At 50.6% G+C, this 19,679-nt stretch overlaps 1 protein-coding gene across 7 annotated transcripts in view; it reads right to left on the bottom strand.

The window, feature by feature from the left end:
• Positions 1 to 19,679, bottom strand: part of Anks1a (ankyrin repeat and sterile alpha motif domain containing 1A) — a 154,280-nt gene that overhangs the window by 80,675 nt on the left and 53,926 nt on the right. For 5 of the 7 annotated variants that reach the window (XM_021185968.2, XM_021185969.2, XM_021185972.1 and 2 more), the window contains exons 2-4: positions 7,779 to 7,859; positions 6,053 to 6,209; positions 4,179 to 4,241 (exon numbers count right to left, since the gene is read on the bottom strand). In XM_021185968.2, the coding sequence (XP_021041627.1) occupies positions 4,179 to 4,241; positions 6,053 to 6,209; positions 7,779 to 7,859 (301 nt within the window). The remainder of the gene's footprint in view (positions 1 to 4,178; positions 4,242 to 6,052; positions 6,210 to 7,778; positions 7,860 to 19,679) is intronic. The other 2 variants (XM_021185970.2, XM_021185973.2) reach the window with 1 other exon arrangement.

Raw genomic sequence — 19,679 nt, 5'->3', positions numbered from 1 at the left:
AAACTGTAACCAGCAGCCCAGGAACAGGTGCCCAGCAGTAATTAGTTTCATTTGTTATTAGGAAAAATATAGAAATAAAAAGGAAGGGCCATCTGTTCAGGTAACAGAGTGAGGGCTCCCTCCAGGTAGGAAGTTGGCTCAGACCAGTACACCTCAGACAGATTCATTTAGGAACTATGTAGGGCTTAAAAATAATTGGCAACCTGCCCAACTTCAGCTTTGGCCAGGAAAGCTGTTAAAGAGTCTAAGAACGCATGGTAGGACACATCTATAATCCCAGCAGTCAAGAGTCTGAGGTAGGAGGATGGAGACTCGTAAGTTTGTGAGTTCAAGGCCAGCCTGAACTTCACAGTGGGAACTTGTCTCGACACAAGGGCTGGGCATTTTACTCAGCGGTAGATGCTTGCCTAGCAGATTCCTGAGATGCACCTTCAGTCCCATGCCCTCCAGAGGAAACCACTGTCATCAAGGAGACAGCCACATGCTCAGAAAGTGTCACTTCTATGGCATTCCCATGCAATGTGTGTAGCCTGAACCTAACCATGAGAGCAACAGTGTCATGATTGATGGGTGGTAAGAATGACAGGTAGTGGGGATGGGGATGCAGAAAGGAGAGAGAGAAGGAGGAGGAAGGGGAAGGAGAAAAGTGACTGGGCTGGAGAGATGGCTCAGTGGTTAAGAACACTGACTGCTCTTCCACAGGTCCTGAGTTCAATTCCCAGCAACCATATGGTGGCTCACAACCATCTGTAATGGGATCTGATGCCCTCTTCTGGTGTGCATAACAACAGCAACAGCATACTCATATAAATAAAATAAATATTTTTTTTTAAAAAAAAGAAATGAATGACTACCTACTATGAGGACAAGTGGCAAGGAAATACTAGCCATCAACCTTTAATTTTCTGAATTTAGTGACTGTATCACTCAGGTCTCCAAGCTGTTTTCAGACAAGGTTCTATGACACTCCCTGGCTAGCCTGCACTCACCAGGAAGCCTAGGCTAGCCTCAGACTTTGAGGAATTCTTCGGCCTCAGCCTGCAGGCCAGGATTACAGGTGAGCCCCACAATGCTCACCTTTCTAAGGGAATGTCTTTGTTCTCTAATTTCCATTGAAAAGCTGGTTAATACTAAATCTAAGTTTTTAGAGCCAAGACATCAACAGCTTTCTCAAATACATCGCCAGCCATGGCCACAGCTGCCATGGAAAGAGAAAAGCAGAGGGTAGAAGGTTTCCAGCTGTGCACAAGAAGAGCATACTGCAGCCCACAGCTTTGGCTGTGCGAGCTGAAATTCCCTTCAGTGGCTGCTGGTGCTTCTGATGCAGTCAGGTCAAATTCAAGGTTCTTCCAGCTCTGGGACATGAATGGTCAGAAACCTGGTCTACTGTAAAACAGGTCTGACTGTGCTGTTTGCTTTGTGACAGCCACACTGAGCAGAAGCTGGGGTGCACGGTTCCCACAGGTCCACTATAGCCATGGCTGATTTTCATTTTTCCGGGCTTATGACTACTGGTTGAAAGGAAAGGTGCTGAACAAGATCAGGAGAGCTTGGGAGATCCAAATGTCCCCCAAATGGTGCCTGAGACTTCTAAGCTTGTACCTGAGCCAAGCGGGTTGTAGCATTCACAGATGCTTTAGTAAAGCAATTTCTAGCTATGAGCCAGGCTGGTCAAACCCCACTCAGTCAGGACAAAGCCTAGGCTTGTGAGACCAAGTTGACTCCAGAAGGGCTCATGGCCTCAGTGCACACAGCCTGGCCCTTGGTGCTGTCTGCATCCCTCAAGGGAAGCAGGCGCAGGACATCACCAGGCAGAAGCCCCCTGACCTGCACTCTTACTTCTCTGTCCTGACAATGAAGAAGTATAGCAAAGTAAAAACAAAATTCGAGGCTTTTAGGCCCAGGCTTGGAAGTGTGGTCTTTATGGCTTAGTGCTCCAGGTGCTGGTCATAAAACAGATAGCGACATGACATTCCTTCCTCCACCCACCCGCTTCCTGGGTTCAAAGAGTGTTCATTCAAAGAAAGTCACCCTGACCCACCCTGACCATTATGAGAACCTGCAATGCAAATGTGCTACCTTTAGGGGCTCTTAGAAACTGTCTTGAGAGATAACCTGACACTTGTGACTTTGCACTTCCTTGTGACTCTTAACTGGTATTTTTGGTATTTTCCAACAACGCCCTCCCCACCTCCATGAATTGTGGTTTCTTCCTTTAAATACCCCCTCACTCAGCTACTCAGTGCACCATGGTCCTCTACCCCTGCGTGGTGTATGACCATGGGCCCGAGAACGCTCTCGAATAAAAATCCTCTTGCAATTTGCAGCAAGACCGTTTCTTGTGGGTGATTTTGGGGTGTCGCCTCTCCTGAGTCAGAACGTGGGGGAGTCCTCACGCTGTGGGTCTTTCAACAGGGAAAGTACTTTCAAGAACCAGAGGCCCAGCCTTTTGTCCAAGCGTTAAAAACCAATCTGGCCCCACCAAAGCCCGAGCACACTGGGCTGCTTTCTACACACCCACCAGCCCTGGAAACTGATTACACAGTGCCTCTTTAGAACAGCGCAGGTACTTCAGGTCATCACAACACACTATTGCCCACCAGACACTTTCCCTTTATGAATGCGACTTCAAAACAATCCAGCAGGGAAGCTGGTAACATCCCAGTTTATAACAGAGGAAACCAAGGCTCAAAGAGAACATGGCTTACTCGGGCTGACAGCCTGGCTAGCAAGTCTCCGCTCTCAGCTCAGTTGTCTCATGCTGCTCTACCAGTTACTGTCTTCTCCAAGGCCTCTGAAACCAGCCCAGGAGACACAGAAAGCAATGGCATCCCTGTCGAGTGCAAACACTAGAAGCCCCGTGTGCTTCCTTTGCCTGGGACGGCCGCATTCTGAGCAAGCACAGAGCACGGACCAGGACAATTAGTGTCTAGGCCAGAGAGCAGCTTCCGAACTGGGGAGACAGCTCGGCTGGGAGAGCCTGGCCACAAATACAGGGGTGCAAACTGGGATCTCCAGCATCCATGTCTAAGTCACAACATGGCAGTGAGCACTCCAGCACTAGGGAGGGGGTCCTGGGGACTCAATGCCAGCCAGTCTAGCCAATCAGCAAGTTCCAGCCTCAGTGAGAGCCCCTCCTCAAAAATTACAGTAGAGAGAGATTGAGGAAGATGTTAAACATTGACCTCTGGCCTTCTCCCTACACACACACACACACACACACACACACACACACACACACACACCACACATACACACACACACGCACACTACACACACACACACACACACACACACACACACACACACACACACCACTCATACACATGGACATGGGGGAGCAGACAGACAGACAGACAGAAGGGAGAGACAGAGACAAAGAGGGAAAAAAGCATGTACATGCACATCAGCCTAAAATTCATCGAGTAAAACACAGATTACCAAGAAGCCACACCCACCAACTACTAAGCCCTGCCTCTTTATGGAGATGCCTCCTGGTGAGACAGTGGCTGTCCAGGTAGGTCCAGCAAACCACTGCTGCCCAGTCACCAGGCCGGTGCTCTGCAGCTCCTGATTCAGAGCCCTCCAGGACCAACAGGGCAGAAAGAGAAGAGATGCTGGAGACTGGCTTGGCCAGGAAGCACCCTGCGGAGAGGCACACACCAGGAAGAGAGGGCTGCAACTGCAGCAGCTTCTGAGAGAACAGCATGAGGTCACCCAAGTCTTGTCCCCCACATCACCACCATAGCTACGGAAACCTGAAAGGCAAGATCCTACTTCCAAAGACATCTGGAGAACAGAGGAAAAGGAGAAGGCTTTGATTCCAAGCAGCGATCATTTTCTGTGCTTATTGAAATGCCAGTTGATTTGTTTGATGGCCCTCTTAGGACTATACAAGTTGCAAACATACAGTAGGCTTACGGTGTGGTTCTACTTCCTACTCTTGCTGCATCAGATGGTCCCAACCTTTCCAGGATTGCACAGTTTTAAAGCTAAGGCCTCGGCCCACAGTGTTGTGGTTTCCCTAGACAAGCCAAAAGCAGATGGGCTGAAGCAGGCGAAGCAGGCAGCTCGAGGGTGATGAAGAGGAGCCCAAGGAGAAGGACAGAGGGCCACAGTGGAAGGGCAGCATGGAGAGATGCAAGACGACATGGGGGTCCTGGCCGTGAGGTACACACCTTGGCATTGATATAAGGGTCAAAGGGGCCGTACTTTTTGAGTTCTTTGATCTCAAGAGCATTCTACAAAAAGGAGAGGAAAAGACAAAGTGATGACAAAGCGGACGAAATATCTCAAAGCAATACTAGCCCTGTGGCCCAATGTTAGGACAACCTAGATCTGAGCTCGGGCAGCTGACAGAGCGAGCTAGCGAGAGCAGCTCCAGGGAGGCTGTTGCATCCACACATCCTCTGCAGCCATTAGTGGCTTCAAAGCCAATGCGGTGCTCACGGCTGCCTGGATTCAATGTGCTCTTCCAGGTTCTTTGGACAGCCTGCCCAGCCGCTGCCTGCAGTGTTCAAGCACTGGGCCACCACCTTCCTATCCTGGACTACTCCAGGCTAGAGGCAGCTGTGAACAAGACAAGCTAGCACACCCAAGTGGCTCAAAACCCCAAGCAGCCATGTCTCAAGGCAAAAGTGGGTGAAGATAGGGTTAGACATGATGGCTGAAATGGCTGAGGTGAGGATTTCAGCAGGTGGCCATTTTCCAAAACTGAAGAGTATTAGTTCCAAGCAAGCTTCTCTGTGTGCTTTTTTCAGAGAGAAGGCTGCAGCTTCAATCAGGAGAATCACACTTAGGCGCTAAGAAGGCAAGTCTAAGACCACCACCACCCCGGCACACAGGCATCCTCGCTGACAGTCTGAGTAGCTGCTGCTCACCTACCTGGAAGCCCACCCATGCAGGAATGCAGGACTGACTGACCACTGCCTACACCCAGTCTCCAAATGGAGGCCTCTGGGACCCGGGTGGTGTCCCTCTGGTAGCTCAGTGGAAACCTGTGTGGGTCTTGCTGGTGAGTGGACTTGCCGGGTGGTGTCCCAAGTTCTGAGGATGAACCGCATCTACTCTACAGAGAGGAGCAGGCCTCTGGGGCTGTGTCCTGACGGGGACAGCCCTGCACTCACTCAGGAGCAGCTTAGTGCAGCCAAAGCAGCGGGGCCAAAGCCCAGATATGGACATCCCAGGAAACTTTGTCACTGAACATGTCTCCAGGGAACAGAGAGGCTATCCCAAGAGCACTCAAGTGCAGAGGCCTTGTGAGGTTTTGGGTGGTTCTCTTCTCTCTTTCCTTTTCGGCATATGCTTGCCCTCAGAGTGGTGTTGGAGGACACAGGAAGTGATCTCCATACCACTGGATCACTCTGACCCGCATCTGTAGGATTTTTTTCAGCATCAGCACAAATTCTTTCAGCTCTGCGCATTGTGATGTCTGTAAAGTAACAGGATCGCTCACACAGCACTGACTAATGCTGGCAAGCTGTGCTCGCTGCATGTTGATGGCATAAGCAGAAATTATAATTATGTAATCTCTCCGGTTTAAAACTAACTCTACATAATTTCAAAAGATTTGCATCAACTTTTATACTGTGAGTCTCTGTGTGTGTGTGTGTGTGTGTGTGTGTGTGTGTGTGTGTGTGTGTGCATGCATGTGTATGAAATTTTAGTACAAATCTTCATGAGTCAACTGCACAAAAATGTATCCTCCTGCTGGACAAGGTGGCGCATGCCTTTAATCCCAGCACTTGGGAGGCAGAGGCAGGTGGATCTGTTGGGTTCAAGGCCAGTCTGGTCTACAGAGTAAGTTCCAGAACAGCCAGGGCTGCACAGAGAAACTCTGTCTTGAAAACAAAAAACAGACAAACAAGATGCAGCCTCCAGAACATGGTCCCCCACTCCTCCTGATGAGGGAAAACAGACAAACAAGATGCAGCCTCCAGAACATGGCCCCCACTCCTCCTGATGAGGGAGAGAGGTCATGTCTAGGGAGCAGAGGAACCCTGAGTGCATGAGGCCAGGGCGTGCAGAGGGAGGTCACTCTCACTCTCCCGACCTGTTCGTTGACTCTGGTGTGCGAGGGCCCTTGCTGGATGAGCAGACGTACTATCTGGGCGTCTCCTTTCCACGCTGCCAAGTGCAGCGGGTAGCAGCCTTTAGAGTCAGCAACGTTGGTCAGTGCGTCGTTCCTTAGAAGGACCTCGACCACATCCCTAGAAAGCAAAAGCCATTCATGAGCTCGTGGGTCTTCCCATGCGTGTACCGCAAACTGCTTTCTGACCCCGCCTCTCGATGGCTAGCCTCCCCTGAGGTCACTGCCTGGGCTTCTCCCTCTAATGTCCACAGCTAGCATGTGGCTGCTAGGTGGCTGACTCACCATGACCAGTGACTCACCTCCCTTTTTTGATAATCCATCTATGTCCTGTAACTTTGAAAATGTCTGGACCCCTTGTCTGAACTGTGCATTACTCCCCACCTTGGGATACTTATTTAGCATGCAGGGGTAGAATTTACATAAAGGCGGTTACACCAGACAGGTGAGGTCCCTTTGCTACCTACTCCAATGCCTTGGGTGTGGGAGCTGAAAGAGGACAGAGCAAAATCAATGTCACAGACATCAGACACACAGAGGGTCCACACTGCTAATGAAGTGGACACGCACGTGTAATTATCCCCAGGCACACAAGCCAATGAAAACCCGCCCTGTGGACACAGACAGGCCCTGGGGAGGAGCCTGGCTAACAAACTTAGAGTTGAGGGTTCACATTAATTCAGACTTTCCAGACTACTTGAGAGGGTTCTCAGTGTATTTTTTTTTTTTTTTTACTTTGTGTGCACACACGCAGAAGTCAGATAATCTTTGGAAGCCATTTCTCTACATCTACCTTGTGGGTCCAAGGGATCAAACTCAGGTCACCTGGAACACAGCAAGTGCTTTATCTGCTGGCCCATCATCCTGGCCCTGGATTTTACCTTTAGGGTTGTTTTAGAAAAGACACAGTGTTCATGCTCCAAACTGAGAAAAGGTCAACGCTGGAGCAAACTCTCACGGTGGACCCTGCATGGTGGGCCTTCAGCTTGACCACAAACTGGACAAGTAACAGAATCCTGAAAGGTGGGGTGGGCCCATTCCTTGCTCATTACAATGTAAAATGAGGGGTTCATGGCTTGGGCTCACTAGGCCACACCCATGCAGCTCTTCCCCTTTGGACTCTGCTTCCCACTCGGCACACTATTTTTCCTGTCCCCCTGGTTTCTGTTCTTCCGCATCTGGGCAAACCCACTTCGTGCCCCATGACTTCTGCCTGTGCTGCGCTGAGCCTCGGGCGTCGGTCCACTGATGACTCTCTGCTCCCCGGAGCCCAGCTTCTCCAGGAAGCTCTCACACCACCTTCCCACTCAAGTTCTGATGGCCTCCTCAGACTTAAGAGGCCTTCCACCTCCTGGGTTCACCGGGGTGGACACAATGCGGTGCCAGTGTCTGTGTGCTCTGCCATCCTGAGTGGGCTCATCACAGTCCCGGCATGGCGTGTGTGATGCTAGAGCCCTCCACAGGAAGGGCCTCCAGGAGAGAAGGTGAAATTCACTTCTGTCTAAGACTTCTCTGGGGCTGGGGGTAGAAATGGAGCATCATGGTTCACAGAAGAGAAACCAGGTCTCTGCCCACACTGTGCTGTCTGCTTCTCTCTGTGCGCAGTGCCTCGACTAGGCAGCCTCATAGGAGATGGAGACTCCTGAGCTGGGCTCCGCAGGGTGGGCAGGGAGGAGCCCCTGGTACTTACCTGTGTCCATTCAAAGCAGCGTGGTGTAGCGGCGTGTAGCCGGTGCTATCTACGCAGTTCACGTTCGGCCCTCTCCACATGCTGAAAGGACAGAGAGAGATTTTAAAGGCTGAAGTCACAGCCAGGTCAGAGACGGCTGGCATATGGTGTAGTAAATAACCAAACCAGAGGCGTCCGAAGACTACTCGTGCAGACAGCGGGTGCACACCACCTAGAGGAGATTCAAGCCTATGTGAAGGCCATACTGTCACCCAGGGGCCAGTTCCACCTCTGCTGGCCCACCTGGGCTGCATCATTTACTCAGTTTGGAACTTAGCCCTCTGAATACTCCCAACCAACCCAGATGTCACCCAAACAGCACAAAACCAAACAACCCAGCCAGGCATGGGTGCGAGCACCACTCCGTTCTGATGAGTGAAGCCAGGAGCTACCTCAGTACAGATCACAGACCAAAGCAGCACCTGACTGTCAAAAACACACTAGGATACATTGAGCTGAGACACAAACCAGATTGTGTCTCCTTCCTTCAAAACCACAGTTGGCTTAAGGGAGGAGTGGATCTGCAGTAACAGGCTCAACTACTGTAGCCTGAAACAGGCATGAAGATGCACCTCTGCTGAACATGCACAGCCCTTTGTCTATCACTGCAACCCAAACAATACAGTCTCAAATCTGGTTGCAGAAGGCCAAGCATAGTGACACACACCTTTGATCTCAATACTAAGAGGCAGAGGGGCAGAGGGGCAGAGGGGGCTGAGGGGCAGAGAGGGGCAGAGAGGGGCAGAGAGAGGCGGAGAGGCGGAGAGGCGGAGAGGCAGAGGCAGAGGCAAGTGGATATCTTGAGTTCAAAGCCAGCTTGGTCTATATGGTGAGTTCCAGGATAGCCGAGGCTACATAGAGACTTTGTCTCAAAAGCAAAAGAAAAGAAAACAACAGAAACAAAGACCTGTTTGCACCCCAGTCACACCTTATTAATCATGAGCAACCAAAAGGTGGTTACCAACACCTGGGAGCATGTGCGGGCAGCGTCCAGTTAATACATATCATTTTTCCATGAGAGATTCCTGAGTCAGTCTCTGGTGGACACTGGTAAACCAGTCCATCTTATCCACGGGTGTCTTCGTACACTGACAAAATCTATAGCTTGCAGGTCTGATCCCCCAAGAGAAACACCATAATAGGGAAACATTCGACTTGCAAAGCCCTAATTCCGACTTAACAAAATCAGAGTCCGCCTCGGTTGTCTCTGATCCCGCCAGTACTGGCGGTTGGAGGTACACAACCTGTCTTAAAACATTAAAAACATTTAACTTTTTATGGTTTTAGGGATCAAGCCCAGAGTCTCAGTCAAGCTGTCACTGAGCTATATCCCACTCTTTTGTCTTTAAAGTGTTATCAGGAATAGTTGTTTAATTAAAATGCATTTTCTGCAGCTATAAAAATAACCAGCTTTCATGCTGGATGACTTCAACACATGGTTGTTACAGCTTCTATATTAAGCTGCTCTCGTTCTTGGGGTGACCTTATCTGTTGCCACCTGTGAGGACCTGGCTGGTACACACTGTGTGGCTCTGTCTACTCAGAACCCAACACTTGAATTTTCACGTCTGTGTCTGTGAGGCCCCTCCAAAGGTTCTGCCTTTCAGTGCCACAGTAACTGGATAATCTCAGTGCTGCCTACTCATTAACACCAGCAGATCACATTCTGGTTGTCTTAGAGTTGTTTTATGTGTATGCGTGTCTTGCCTGCATGGATCTAGGAAGGTCCATGAGTAGGCACTCACAGAGTATCAAGTTCTGTGGAACTGAAGTTATGGTGGTTGTGAGATACCACGTGTATCTGGGAACTGAACACAGGTTCTCTGTAAGAGCATCCGATGTTCTTAACCAGTGAGCACCTCCTTATCCAATCGTTATTTGGGACTTGGGACTCCACAGTGCAATGGTCTAGGTGCACCGCCTTCAAGCCTGGGTGTGGCTTGTAGCAGCACGGCTACTGGAACACTTTGGAAACAAGCCCCATCATAACTACTGCACCAGCAGAGCCATCCATCACCCTACCACCCCTCCGAATAAGACAGAGAAGAGACCATAGCAAGCGTAAACAACAACCAAAATCATAAATACAGTAGGTTTTGTTGAGAAAGAACCTGTAAGAAGCAATGATCAGGACACTGGACTGGCAGCTGAGTTCATTTCATCCTTTGCCTGAACCTTTAAAACATCGTTAACTGAATTGTAGGTCAGGGTATGTGTACCACAGCCATCTGCAGAGGTCAGAGGACAGTTGTAGGGATGCTTCTCTCCTTGGGCTCCAGAACAAGCACTGTCTTTGCTCTGCCACCCCACTGCCCCTCCAAACATCCTGAAGGCCAATGAAGTGACAGGACGGAAGCCCTCATGCCTCACGAATCAACCCAGCCCTACAGAGTAAGGAACGACCTCACACCTAAGTATCCAATGGACATTTTTTTTCTCCTTTGCTTTCTTGTTTTGGGGTGGGGTATTATGCATCCAGGCTGGCCTCAAGCTCGCAGGCCCACCTCCACCCCCCAAGCACATGAACAGTCACATTTGGCTTTCTGAGAAATTCATGGAGGGAGCCACAGAGGCCAACCTTCCGTGTTGGCTAGATGGGCTGGCCAGCAAGCCCCCTCGAGCTGCCTGCCAATCCTACCCACTGGGATTATAATGTGTGTCACCACACCCAGCTTCTGTGTGGGCACTGGGTACTGAATACAGGGCCTCATGATTGCACAGCCAAACATTTTACTGACTTGAGCTGTCTCCTTAGCCCCTTGATGAGCTAGTCCTGAAAGGTAGAAAGTCGATACAGCCAAAAAGACGACAGGGTATACCTGTTATGTCTGATTTTCTGCCTATCAGATCAACAGAGTAGAATGAGATTATCAAGTGTTTGAAGGCAAACACACCACTGCTGTGGTGGTATGAACATGCTAGGTCCAGGGAGTGGCACTGTTAGGAGGTGTGGCCTTGTTGAAGTGGTGTGTCACTGTGGGGTGTGGACTTTAAGACCCTCACCCTAGCTGCCTGGAAGCCAGTATTCTGCTAGCAGTCTTAAATGAAGATGGAGAACTCTCAGCTCCTCCTGCACCATGCCTGCCTGGATGCTGTCATGTTCCTACCTTGATGATAATGGACTGAACCTCTGAATCTGTAAGCCAGCCCCAATTAAACTGTTATCCTTATAAGAGTTGCCTTGGTCATGGTGTCTGTTCACAGAAGTAAAATCCCAAGTAGGACAACTGGTATAAGTTTAAGTTAGTAAGGTCCTTTGGGAAGACAATTTGGCAGCATTTATCAAAACCAAAAATAGCATTCACTTTGAGCCAGCAACTCCACTTCCAGGCAACTGTCCAATGGAAACATTTGTACATGCGCACAGATTTACCAGCAGAGGAAGAGTCTACATGCCCAAGCACATCGTAGGCAAGCAGTGGGGATGCCAGTACATCCACCCACAAAACGAAGTACGACACAGCCAGTAACGATGCAGAGAGGAAAGCTGGGCCCCTATGCTCTGACATGAGCGCAGTGAGCTGAAAGCATGTGAGAGGTGGACCTCGCTGAAATATGTGTGCCCCGTCTTAGAAATGCACAGGACGCACATGCTCTGAGAGTGTGTGGGCGCAGACAAGTGCTCACCAGGAACTGCTCTTAGTGGTGGCCTGGAGACACTGTAGAGTGCTGAGCACTGCCTCCATGCCTCCAGTGACCATGGCACTCAGAACGAAGACAGTCACACTGTGCTCTCACGTCAGGGCTTTTATGGGAAGAAGGGACACAGGGAGGCAGAGGTGTTCCTAACAGCCTGCTGGGGGCCTGAGCAGCCATGGAAACAACCTGCAGAGAAGAACCCTAGGTGAGGGAGAAAGCGCCTGCACCTGCACACTGCACCTGAGACAATGCTAACATAAACAGGAGGATGCGGCTGACTGTGAGGAAACAAACTGATCTAAAGATGGGCAGAGGGCAGGGAAACATGTCTTTACAGAGAGAGCCTCACTCCGCCCAGAATGAACTGAACCCCTGATCACTCTGCTTCTGCCTCCCACCCCCTTGAAGCTGGGATACCGGGCTATTTTATTCAAGACTTACAAATGGTCAATGGGGAGATGAGAACTACCCTATGTCACTAAGTCTTAAGGAAATGCATGGAGGCAGTGCTCAGCACTCTACAGTGTCTCCAGGCCACCACTAAGAGCAGTTCCTGGTGAGCACTTGTCTGCGCCCACACACTCTCAGAGCATGTGCGTCCTGTGCATTTCTAAGACGGGGCACGCATATTTCAGCGAGGTCCACCTCTCACATGCTTTCAGCTCACTGAAACCTACTTGACTTTACTGCATGTCTGTCAGAACAGCCACTGCAAAAGATGAAAGGTAGGAGCTGTTAAGGACGTCAAGCACGGCCTCGACACTGCTGCTGGGAATGTGAACTCAGCCTCACAGAAAGCAACATGGGGGCGCCATGATCCAGCAACCACTACCTTGTATGAACATCTACCCAAAGCAATGACCGGAGAGCGATGAGCATGCCCACACTTAGGGCTGTGTTATAGTAGCCAAGACCCAGAATCGGCAGGAGGGTCCTTTAACTGGTGAGCAGGAAAAGAAAGTAGAATATTACTCACCCTTGAAAAGGAAGGGAAATCCCATCATTTGCAACAGAATAAACGAATCTGGAGGGCCATACACTGAATGTAATGTGCCAGGCACAAGCACCGTACAGATTCACTCAGATGCAGCGTCTGAAGTGTTACCGTGAGGGAGGAGCTTTGTGAGTCCTTCTACAACACGTACATTTCGAGACACTGGAAATGCACTTCATACTTCCACGTGCTTCATACTTGGCAGTTAAGTGAGTTAACAGGAAATGGAAAGTGTGAGACATCTGTGATTTGACATTGGAGCTATTCTGTCATTGACAAACAAGGTGAAGAAGGCCAGACAGTAAGCCCGAAGCACATGCTGACCCTGTCCACCATGAAGCCTGGACCCCTCCACTCCTTCCATTTCCAAAACCAGCTTGCCTAACTGTACTTGATAACAGGAGGATAGAAAGGAAATGATGTGAAAAATCAAGGAAAGAGGGGGCTCCTACAAGGGAGTCTAGTATAAAACATCCCATTAGCATCTAAAAGCGAGTCACAAGCCAGGTCAATGAGAGGCTGGAAGCAACAGTTAGGCAGCCCTTGGCACCCCTTCAGAGTGCTTTTGGTTCTTACAGAAATGCCGTAAGGGAGATGGGAAGTAGCAAGAAGCAGCCTCGCTAGCTCAGCAACCCAACAGGCGCTGACTACCTCCTACTACACCAAGAGCAACAGCCCCCAGCAGGACTGCAGCGGTGATTACACCAGCATCACACTCCCTCAAAACCCCAGCAGTTGACAAGGACATGGCGCACCCCCAGCCTCCCCAGCTATTTTTCTCTGACCTAAAGATTTTGGGGTCCAGGGAAGAGACCAAGCAAATGAACTCCACTATGGGAAGGAGACCTATGACCTCCCTGTTTGGATTTTAGCTCTGGACAGGATGGCAGTCACATCCTCTCCACCCAACGCTCTTCCTTTTTGGCAGCTCAAGAAAAGAGCTATTTACAAATCCTAGTCTTCCTCCCTGCGGCTGTCCTCAAGCAGCGAGTCCCAAAGGCTGCTCACCCACAAACACAGTGAGTCTAATGGAGGTGGGGGCGGGGCTCTAAGACAGTCCAGAACATTCCTATACAAAGTTCGGGAGGTTCTGCTAAGCCGCACTTCCTGCCCTGACCAGCAGGATAAACCTAAGATGACTCTCTGCAACCTTGGAGCAGTCTAGCGTATTAGCATCCTTGGGACAGCTTTAGGCCTAGGTTAGGGGTCTAGGCTCTGTCCACAGCAACTGTTCCCACCACGTGGCAGGCACACTATCTGAACCACTTGCTCACACGGTTGCTTCAAGACTTTCATCACTCAACATTTCCAGAAACTTGAGCCAGATTCACAACCTACTGTGTATCAAAGCCGTTTGCTGTTGAAGCAGCCTTGCCCTATGCCTCGGAAGCACCTACATTTAGACAGGGCCTCTGAAAACCTTGAAGATGGCAAGGGAGTACAGGAAGGCGTGGACTGTCTCTGGCTCTGACCCTCACCTCCAAGCTTCTTCGTCCTTGTTTCCCACAGCACAGTCACACCTGCAAGCTGAGCTAGAGCTACAATGAGTAGACTTTGTGAACACAACACATCACATTTGGTGAGTGAGGTCTGCCCAGCAAGTCCTGGTCAGGGGGCTGCTCACATGTGTTAACATGTGAATCGTGGCCCTGCACAGAAGGCATGCTAGGAGCTGGAAAGGTACTGATGAAAGTCTTCACTTAGTGTGAACATGAGTGCATGCATGCACAGGCTCATGTACTTGGTTACACACAGGGAGGCCAGAAACCCACAGCAGGTCTTCCTCTCTTGCTCTTCATATGGATTGGACCAGGGATTCACGGGTTCAGTTGGGCTGTTTGGCCAGTGAGTCCCTAGGGCCTGTCTTCGCACCCCCAGTCCCAGGTGTGCACCACCACTCCCAGATTTGATGTGATGCTGGGGACCGGAACTCAGGTCCCTGTCCTTGCACACAAGGGCTTTACCCACTGGGCCATCTTCCTAGAAGAAGCCTTCATCTCCAAGGGGCGGATCCTGCCCCATGGCCCACTTGGCCTTCCACAACCAACAGGAAGCTGCCAGATTAGTTTTAGGAGACACAATGACTCCACAGTCAGGAGCTGCAGATCTGGTTTTTTGTTTTTTTTTTTTTGCCCTGTACCACTATACAGAGTATCTCTGACAAGCTCTCCTAGCCGTTGCACAGTGTCCAATCAGCTTCTTAGCCTCACGTACACAGTTACAAATGACAGACAGGGATCCTGGGCACCAAGGAAAGCTTGGGTATGGGAAGGCAACACTAAACACAAGAGCAACTCCTGAGGTGACATCACTCCCAGCCTAGACCTCTCCAGGAGACACATTACTCTCAATGCTCAAACCGTATAGTGCTTTTAGACACCCAAGATCTCAAACTTGACCCCCACGCCTTCTCAGGAAGAACACTGGAGGACACACTGTTCTACAGAACACGTGGGCGGTGAGAAAAGGGAAGATGGGTAGCCGGGAAAGCAGGCCCAGGGACTCAGCTCGCTGGGGAATATCTGCAGGACACAGTGACATCAATCTGCCTGGGACGCAGGGAAACTCTTAAGGGATTTAACAAGTATAGCCGCGGTTTTAGAAGTAAATTCAGAAAACCAAGAGGTCATTAATAAGTTATATGTGAAGAAGAAATAGGATTGTTGTATCCTAAGTGGCTCCGCAGATGAACTACTCTGACAGCCACAGTGACACAATCCAACAGTGACCACCAGCGCAACATTTGCAGGAACCAAGACTACTAAGTGAAGCCAAACTTTAAGGATAGTGGAACAGGCCGGAATAACTCAGGACCCATGCAAAAGCCAGGCATGGTGGCATGCACCTCTGATCCCAGGTAGGAGACAGGATCCCTGGGACCCAGGCTCAATCCGTGAGCTCCCGGGTCAGTGAGGGAATTTGTCTCACCGGTCCTCACAAATGGGGAGTCACAGGGGGAGAAAGAGGGAGGGGGGGGACGGAGGGCTATGACAGCAGTGACTGCTACTGTAGGGGAAAAACAGCAGACACAAGAGGACTGGCAGGCAGGCACTGTTCTGGATGGGAGCAGAGGACCGAGGACTTGCTACCTGCCTGGCTAGAGGAGCTTTAGTAAAGTCTGAAATGTAAGTCTGGTTGCATGGGCAAGAAAGGCAGTGCACCACATCACCTCTGCACACCTATACCCAACACAGCTTAGGAGAGGAGGAGGCCCAGGGGCAGACCCACCCCACACCGACAGGCTGGCTTCTGGGGGGGCAATGGCTACCTGGAAACTCCTGGTGCTCTTTTTGGCACTGATTTCCATCACTGTGGTCAGGCAGGTGAAGCACATGCCCTGTACCCTGTCTGCTGATGACAATGGAAAGGGAAGCTGTCATGACTCTGGGGCAGAAGACAGGGCAGGCTGAGGAGCACAGCCACAGGGCAAAAGAAGTCTCTGACTTCAATATGATGATCTATGAGGACTCAAAAATAAGCCAATTTTTTAAGCCACATCTTCCATAGGTTTACACTACTGTTTGCAACATTCATCTCTGATGTGACTGAACCTCTCTCAGTAATATGTCATGACCCTCAAGCCTTCAAAGTTTCTGACCCTCAGCTGCATGTCAGGCAAGTGTCTGCTCAACTTATAGGAGAACAGTCTCAGGGCTCAGGCACTAAGTGGGACTTCTCTGAGGCTGCGCTGTTCTCTGCATGCTTGAGACAGCATGCACTGTGCCATGGGCGGGGGTGGGGTGGGGGGGATTGAGTAACTGCTTTACTCTGAAAGTTTTATTTAACGAGATACCAACCCTCCCCAGTGAAATAAGAAGCACACGCCAGTGTGAGGCCATCTGCTAAGGGACCGTGGATGCCATGGTAGTTGCTGGGATCTCACTAGGACAGACGGGAACACAATGGTGACCGGGCAGCAGCACCTTCAAGAGATGCTTCGCAGGATTCTGTATTTCCTGGACGGCCTGCTCTCCCCTGCCTCTCCAGCCACACCCCAGCAGCCCTGTCCAAGGTCAGGTAGGTGAGCTGCCTGTGATGCCTCCCCAGGCCTCCTTAAAGAGCAGGGCCCTTGTGCTCGGCCACGCTCAAGCCCCTCAGAGCTGTGTGTCTATCTGACTGCTTATCCCAGCAGACCACACACATCCGGGGCAGACAGGGTGAGTTTTATTGTATTCTCACTGACAGAGAAGGGCTCTACCTAGTACCATCACACCTTAATTACTTAAAGAATGAAGTCTAGGGAGATGGCTCAGTGGTTAAGGGCACTGGTTGTTCTTCCAGAGGATCAGGGTTCAACTCCCAGCACCCATGTGGTGGCTCACAACTGTTTGTAACTCCAGTTCCAGGGAATCTGATGCCTTCTTCTGACCTCTGCAGGCAACTGGCACTGCATGTGTTTGCACAAACATACACGCATGCAAAACACCATGGGAATAAAATATAAATACATTTTTCTTTTGTTTTCTTTTCTTTTTGTTTGTTTTTTGTTTTTTTCGAGACAATGTTTCTCTGTGTAGCCTTGGCTGTCCTGGAACTCACTTTGTAGACCAGGCTGGCTTCAAACTCACAAATCCACCTGCCTCTGCCTCCCAAGTGCTGGGATTAAAGGCGTGGGCCACCACTGCCTGGCATAAATACATTTCAAAAAAGAGAAATAATACAAAAAATGTAGGGCTGGAAAAGGGAGGAAGGCCTGAGTTAGGACCTGCACCCATGTGCAAAGCTAGAAATGGCCTATACCCCCCAGCACTGAGGGAGGGAGGGGAGGAGAGGCAGGATTGCTGGGGCTTGTCAGCCACCAGCCAGGCTCAGGTCAGAGACAAACCTCAAGGGAATAAAGCAGAGAGAGTGACAGGGCAGGAAAATCAGAATCAGACGTCCTCCTCTGGCCTCTTACATAGGCAGGCACACACCCTCCCCACACTGCTACTGCACAAGTACGTGCATTTGCACACACAGAGGTGTTAATGATGAACCGTCCTCCTCTAAGTTAATTATTGGTAAATAGAGCTGCACACATTTTCCTAACCACTGGTGCATCCTCGTGACATCGAGGAGCTCGCCGCCAGGAGAAACGGTCTCTTGAGTCAGGGGACGCAGATCTCCCTGAGAGTTCTGACAATGATTGACTCTGACTGGTCAGCAGTCCAGTGGGCTGACGCAGGAAGGACAGGTGACTGAGTCACCTGCTCAGGGGTACAGACATTTGTGCTTAGGTGATCATAAAGCCTCACTCAGCCTGGCATTCCTGCTTCAGAATGAAATGAACAGCACGCCTCTCAACTTCACACCGTGGCATGGGCCCATGCTCCTCCATCTAGAAAAAAAGGACAGCCCACACCAGGTGCTCACTACATTCTGCCCTTCTGCTTGCTTGAGTGTCTTATAAGGCTTTTGAAAACAAGGTCTCAAATAATCCAGGCTGGCATCTAACCCAGCATGTAGCCAAGGATGGCCTTCAACTCCTGGTCCTCCTGCCTCAACCTCTTGCTCTCCCACTCTCTCTCCCACCGTTCCATCTGGTTTGGGAGGGGGCCTTGTGGCCCTCTCTAGGCTTTCCTTGAAATCCTGGGCTTCAGCCTCCCTAGTAGCTGGGATGGAAAGATCGCCCCAGCAAGGCTGGCTCCGTTTACATGTACAACTCACCTCACAGGAACACTGTCAGGGAAGCCTAGGGAGCTGACGTACGTGTGTGTGTGTGTGTGTGTGTGTGTGTGTGTGTGTGTGTTGAGTAACTTACCCAGGGTCACAGAGCTTGGCAGGATGTCAGTGAGGTGAATTCTAAAACCTAAGCCCCAACGCAGGCAATCTGCTTGACCAATGTCTTTCCTCCCTACAGCTCTCATTCCTCCTCATCTGCCTTCCCTCCCTCCCGTCTTGCTCTTTTTACTTCTCTCCAGGGTCACAGGAAAGCCACACAGAGTGCTGCTGCAGGTGAGAGCTAGTGTGCGGGGCACAGGGTGGGTCCCAGAGGGAGCTGGGGAGGTGGCTAACTGAAGACTCACTGATGTTCCCAGAAATCCAGTTACCTGACAGACTTAAGATAACAGTAAAAAACAAACAAACAGGCCAACAACACTGTACTGAAAACTACCGACCAATCTGTGTAACCTTCAGTTTATAAACACCATGTTCAGAGTGGAGCATGAGACCAGTGTGTGCAGACATGAAGCGCTGGCTTGGCTGCGTGAGGGAAGGTGTCCTGCCGCAGCGAGACACAGACCTCACCTTGTACCAGCCCGGCACGGCACGGCACACTGTTAGCCCTGACTGGCTCTGGGCATGCCGTCTGCAGTACTTTATAGTGAAACATGCACTGTGCTCACCCCTCGGACTGGATTCTAGGTCTAGCAGTCTGAAAGCCCCTCAGGTCTGCTCAGCTCAGGCTAAGGAAGACACCTGCTCAGTAACCCCATACCTCATCAAGTTTCTGCTCTCCGACCTAGGAGAGCTAAGTCTTTCCTGCGTCCCCAGAATCCTGAGTCAGCTCCATCCTAACCCAGAGCCTTCACTATGGAATTTCTGTCCACTCCTCCACCTCTGACAGGCTGTGAGCGGAGTGACACCCAAGATAGACCTGTCCTTGTCCCCATCCATGTTCAACCTCTGTAACAGAAGCCCCCTCTATTCTGGGGGGGGCTTCCACTTTAGGAGTCAAGGGGTCTCTTATGGAGACATTTTCTCCACTGTTTTAAAGGCCCCCGTGGTCCCTGACTTCCAGCCCCCAGAGGGTAAGCACCAATCATTCTGTCCAGACCGCACATCATGAAGGTCATGAGAACACTTGCTCTGGAGAGCAGCTGCAAGGGAGGCAACCATTGGGGTCTGTGAGTTCAAAGGCTCATGGGTTTGAGAACCCACTGCAGGAGCTGCAAGCCAGCTGAGGTTAGGAGAAGAGAAGGACGGTCAACAGGAGGGCCTTGTCTTAGCCAGTGTTCTATTGCTGTGAAGAGACCATAACCATAACAACTCTTAGGAAGAAAAGTACTCCATTGGGGCAGGCTCATTTTGTTCATTATTGTCATGACGGGGAGCATGGCAGCACTCAGGCAGACACGGTGCTGGAGAGGCAGCCAAGAGAGTTCTACATCTAGATCAGCAGGTAACAGGAAGAGAATGAGACACTGGGCCTGGTTTGTGCTTCTTTTTTTTTTTTTGGTTTTTCGAGACAGGGTTTCTCTGTGTAGCCCTGGCTGTCCTGGCACTCACTTTGTAGACCAGGCTGGCCT

This window comes from Mus caroli, chromosome 17 (assembly GCF_900094665.2).
Source record: "Mus caroli chromosome 17, CAROLI_EIJ_v1.1, whole genome shotgun sequence".
In the NCBI taxonomy this organism is placed as follows: Eukaryota; Metazoa; Chordata; class Mammalia; order Rodentia; family Muridae; genus Mus; species Mus caroli.
This window is presented reverse-complemented; position numbering and strand designations above follow the sequence as displayed.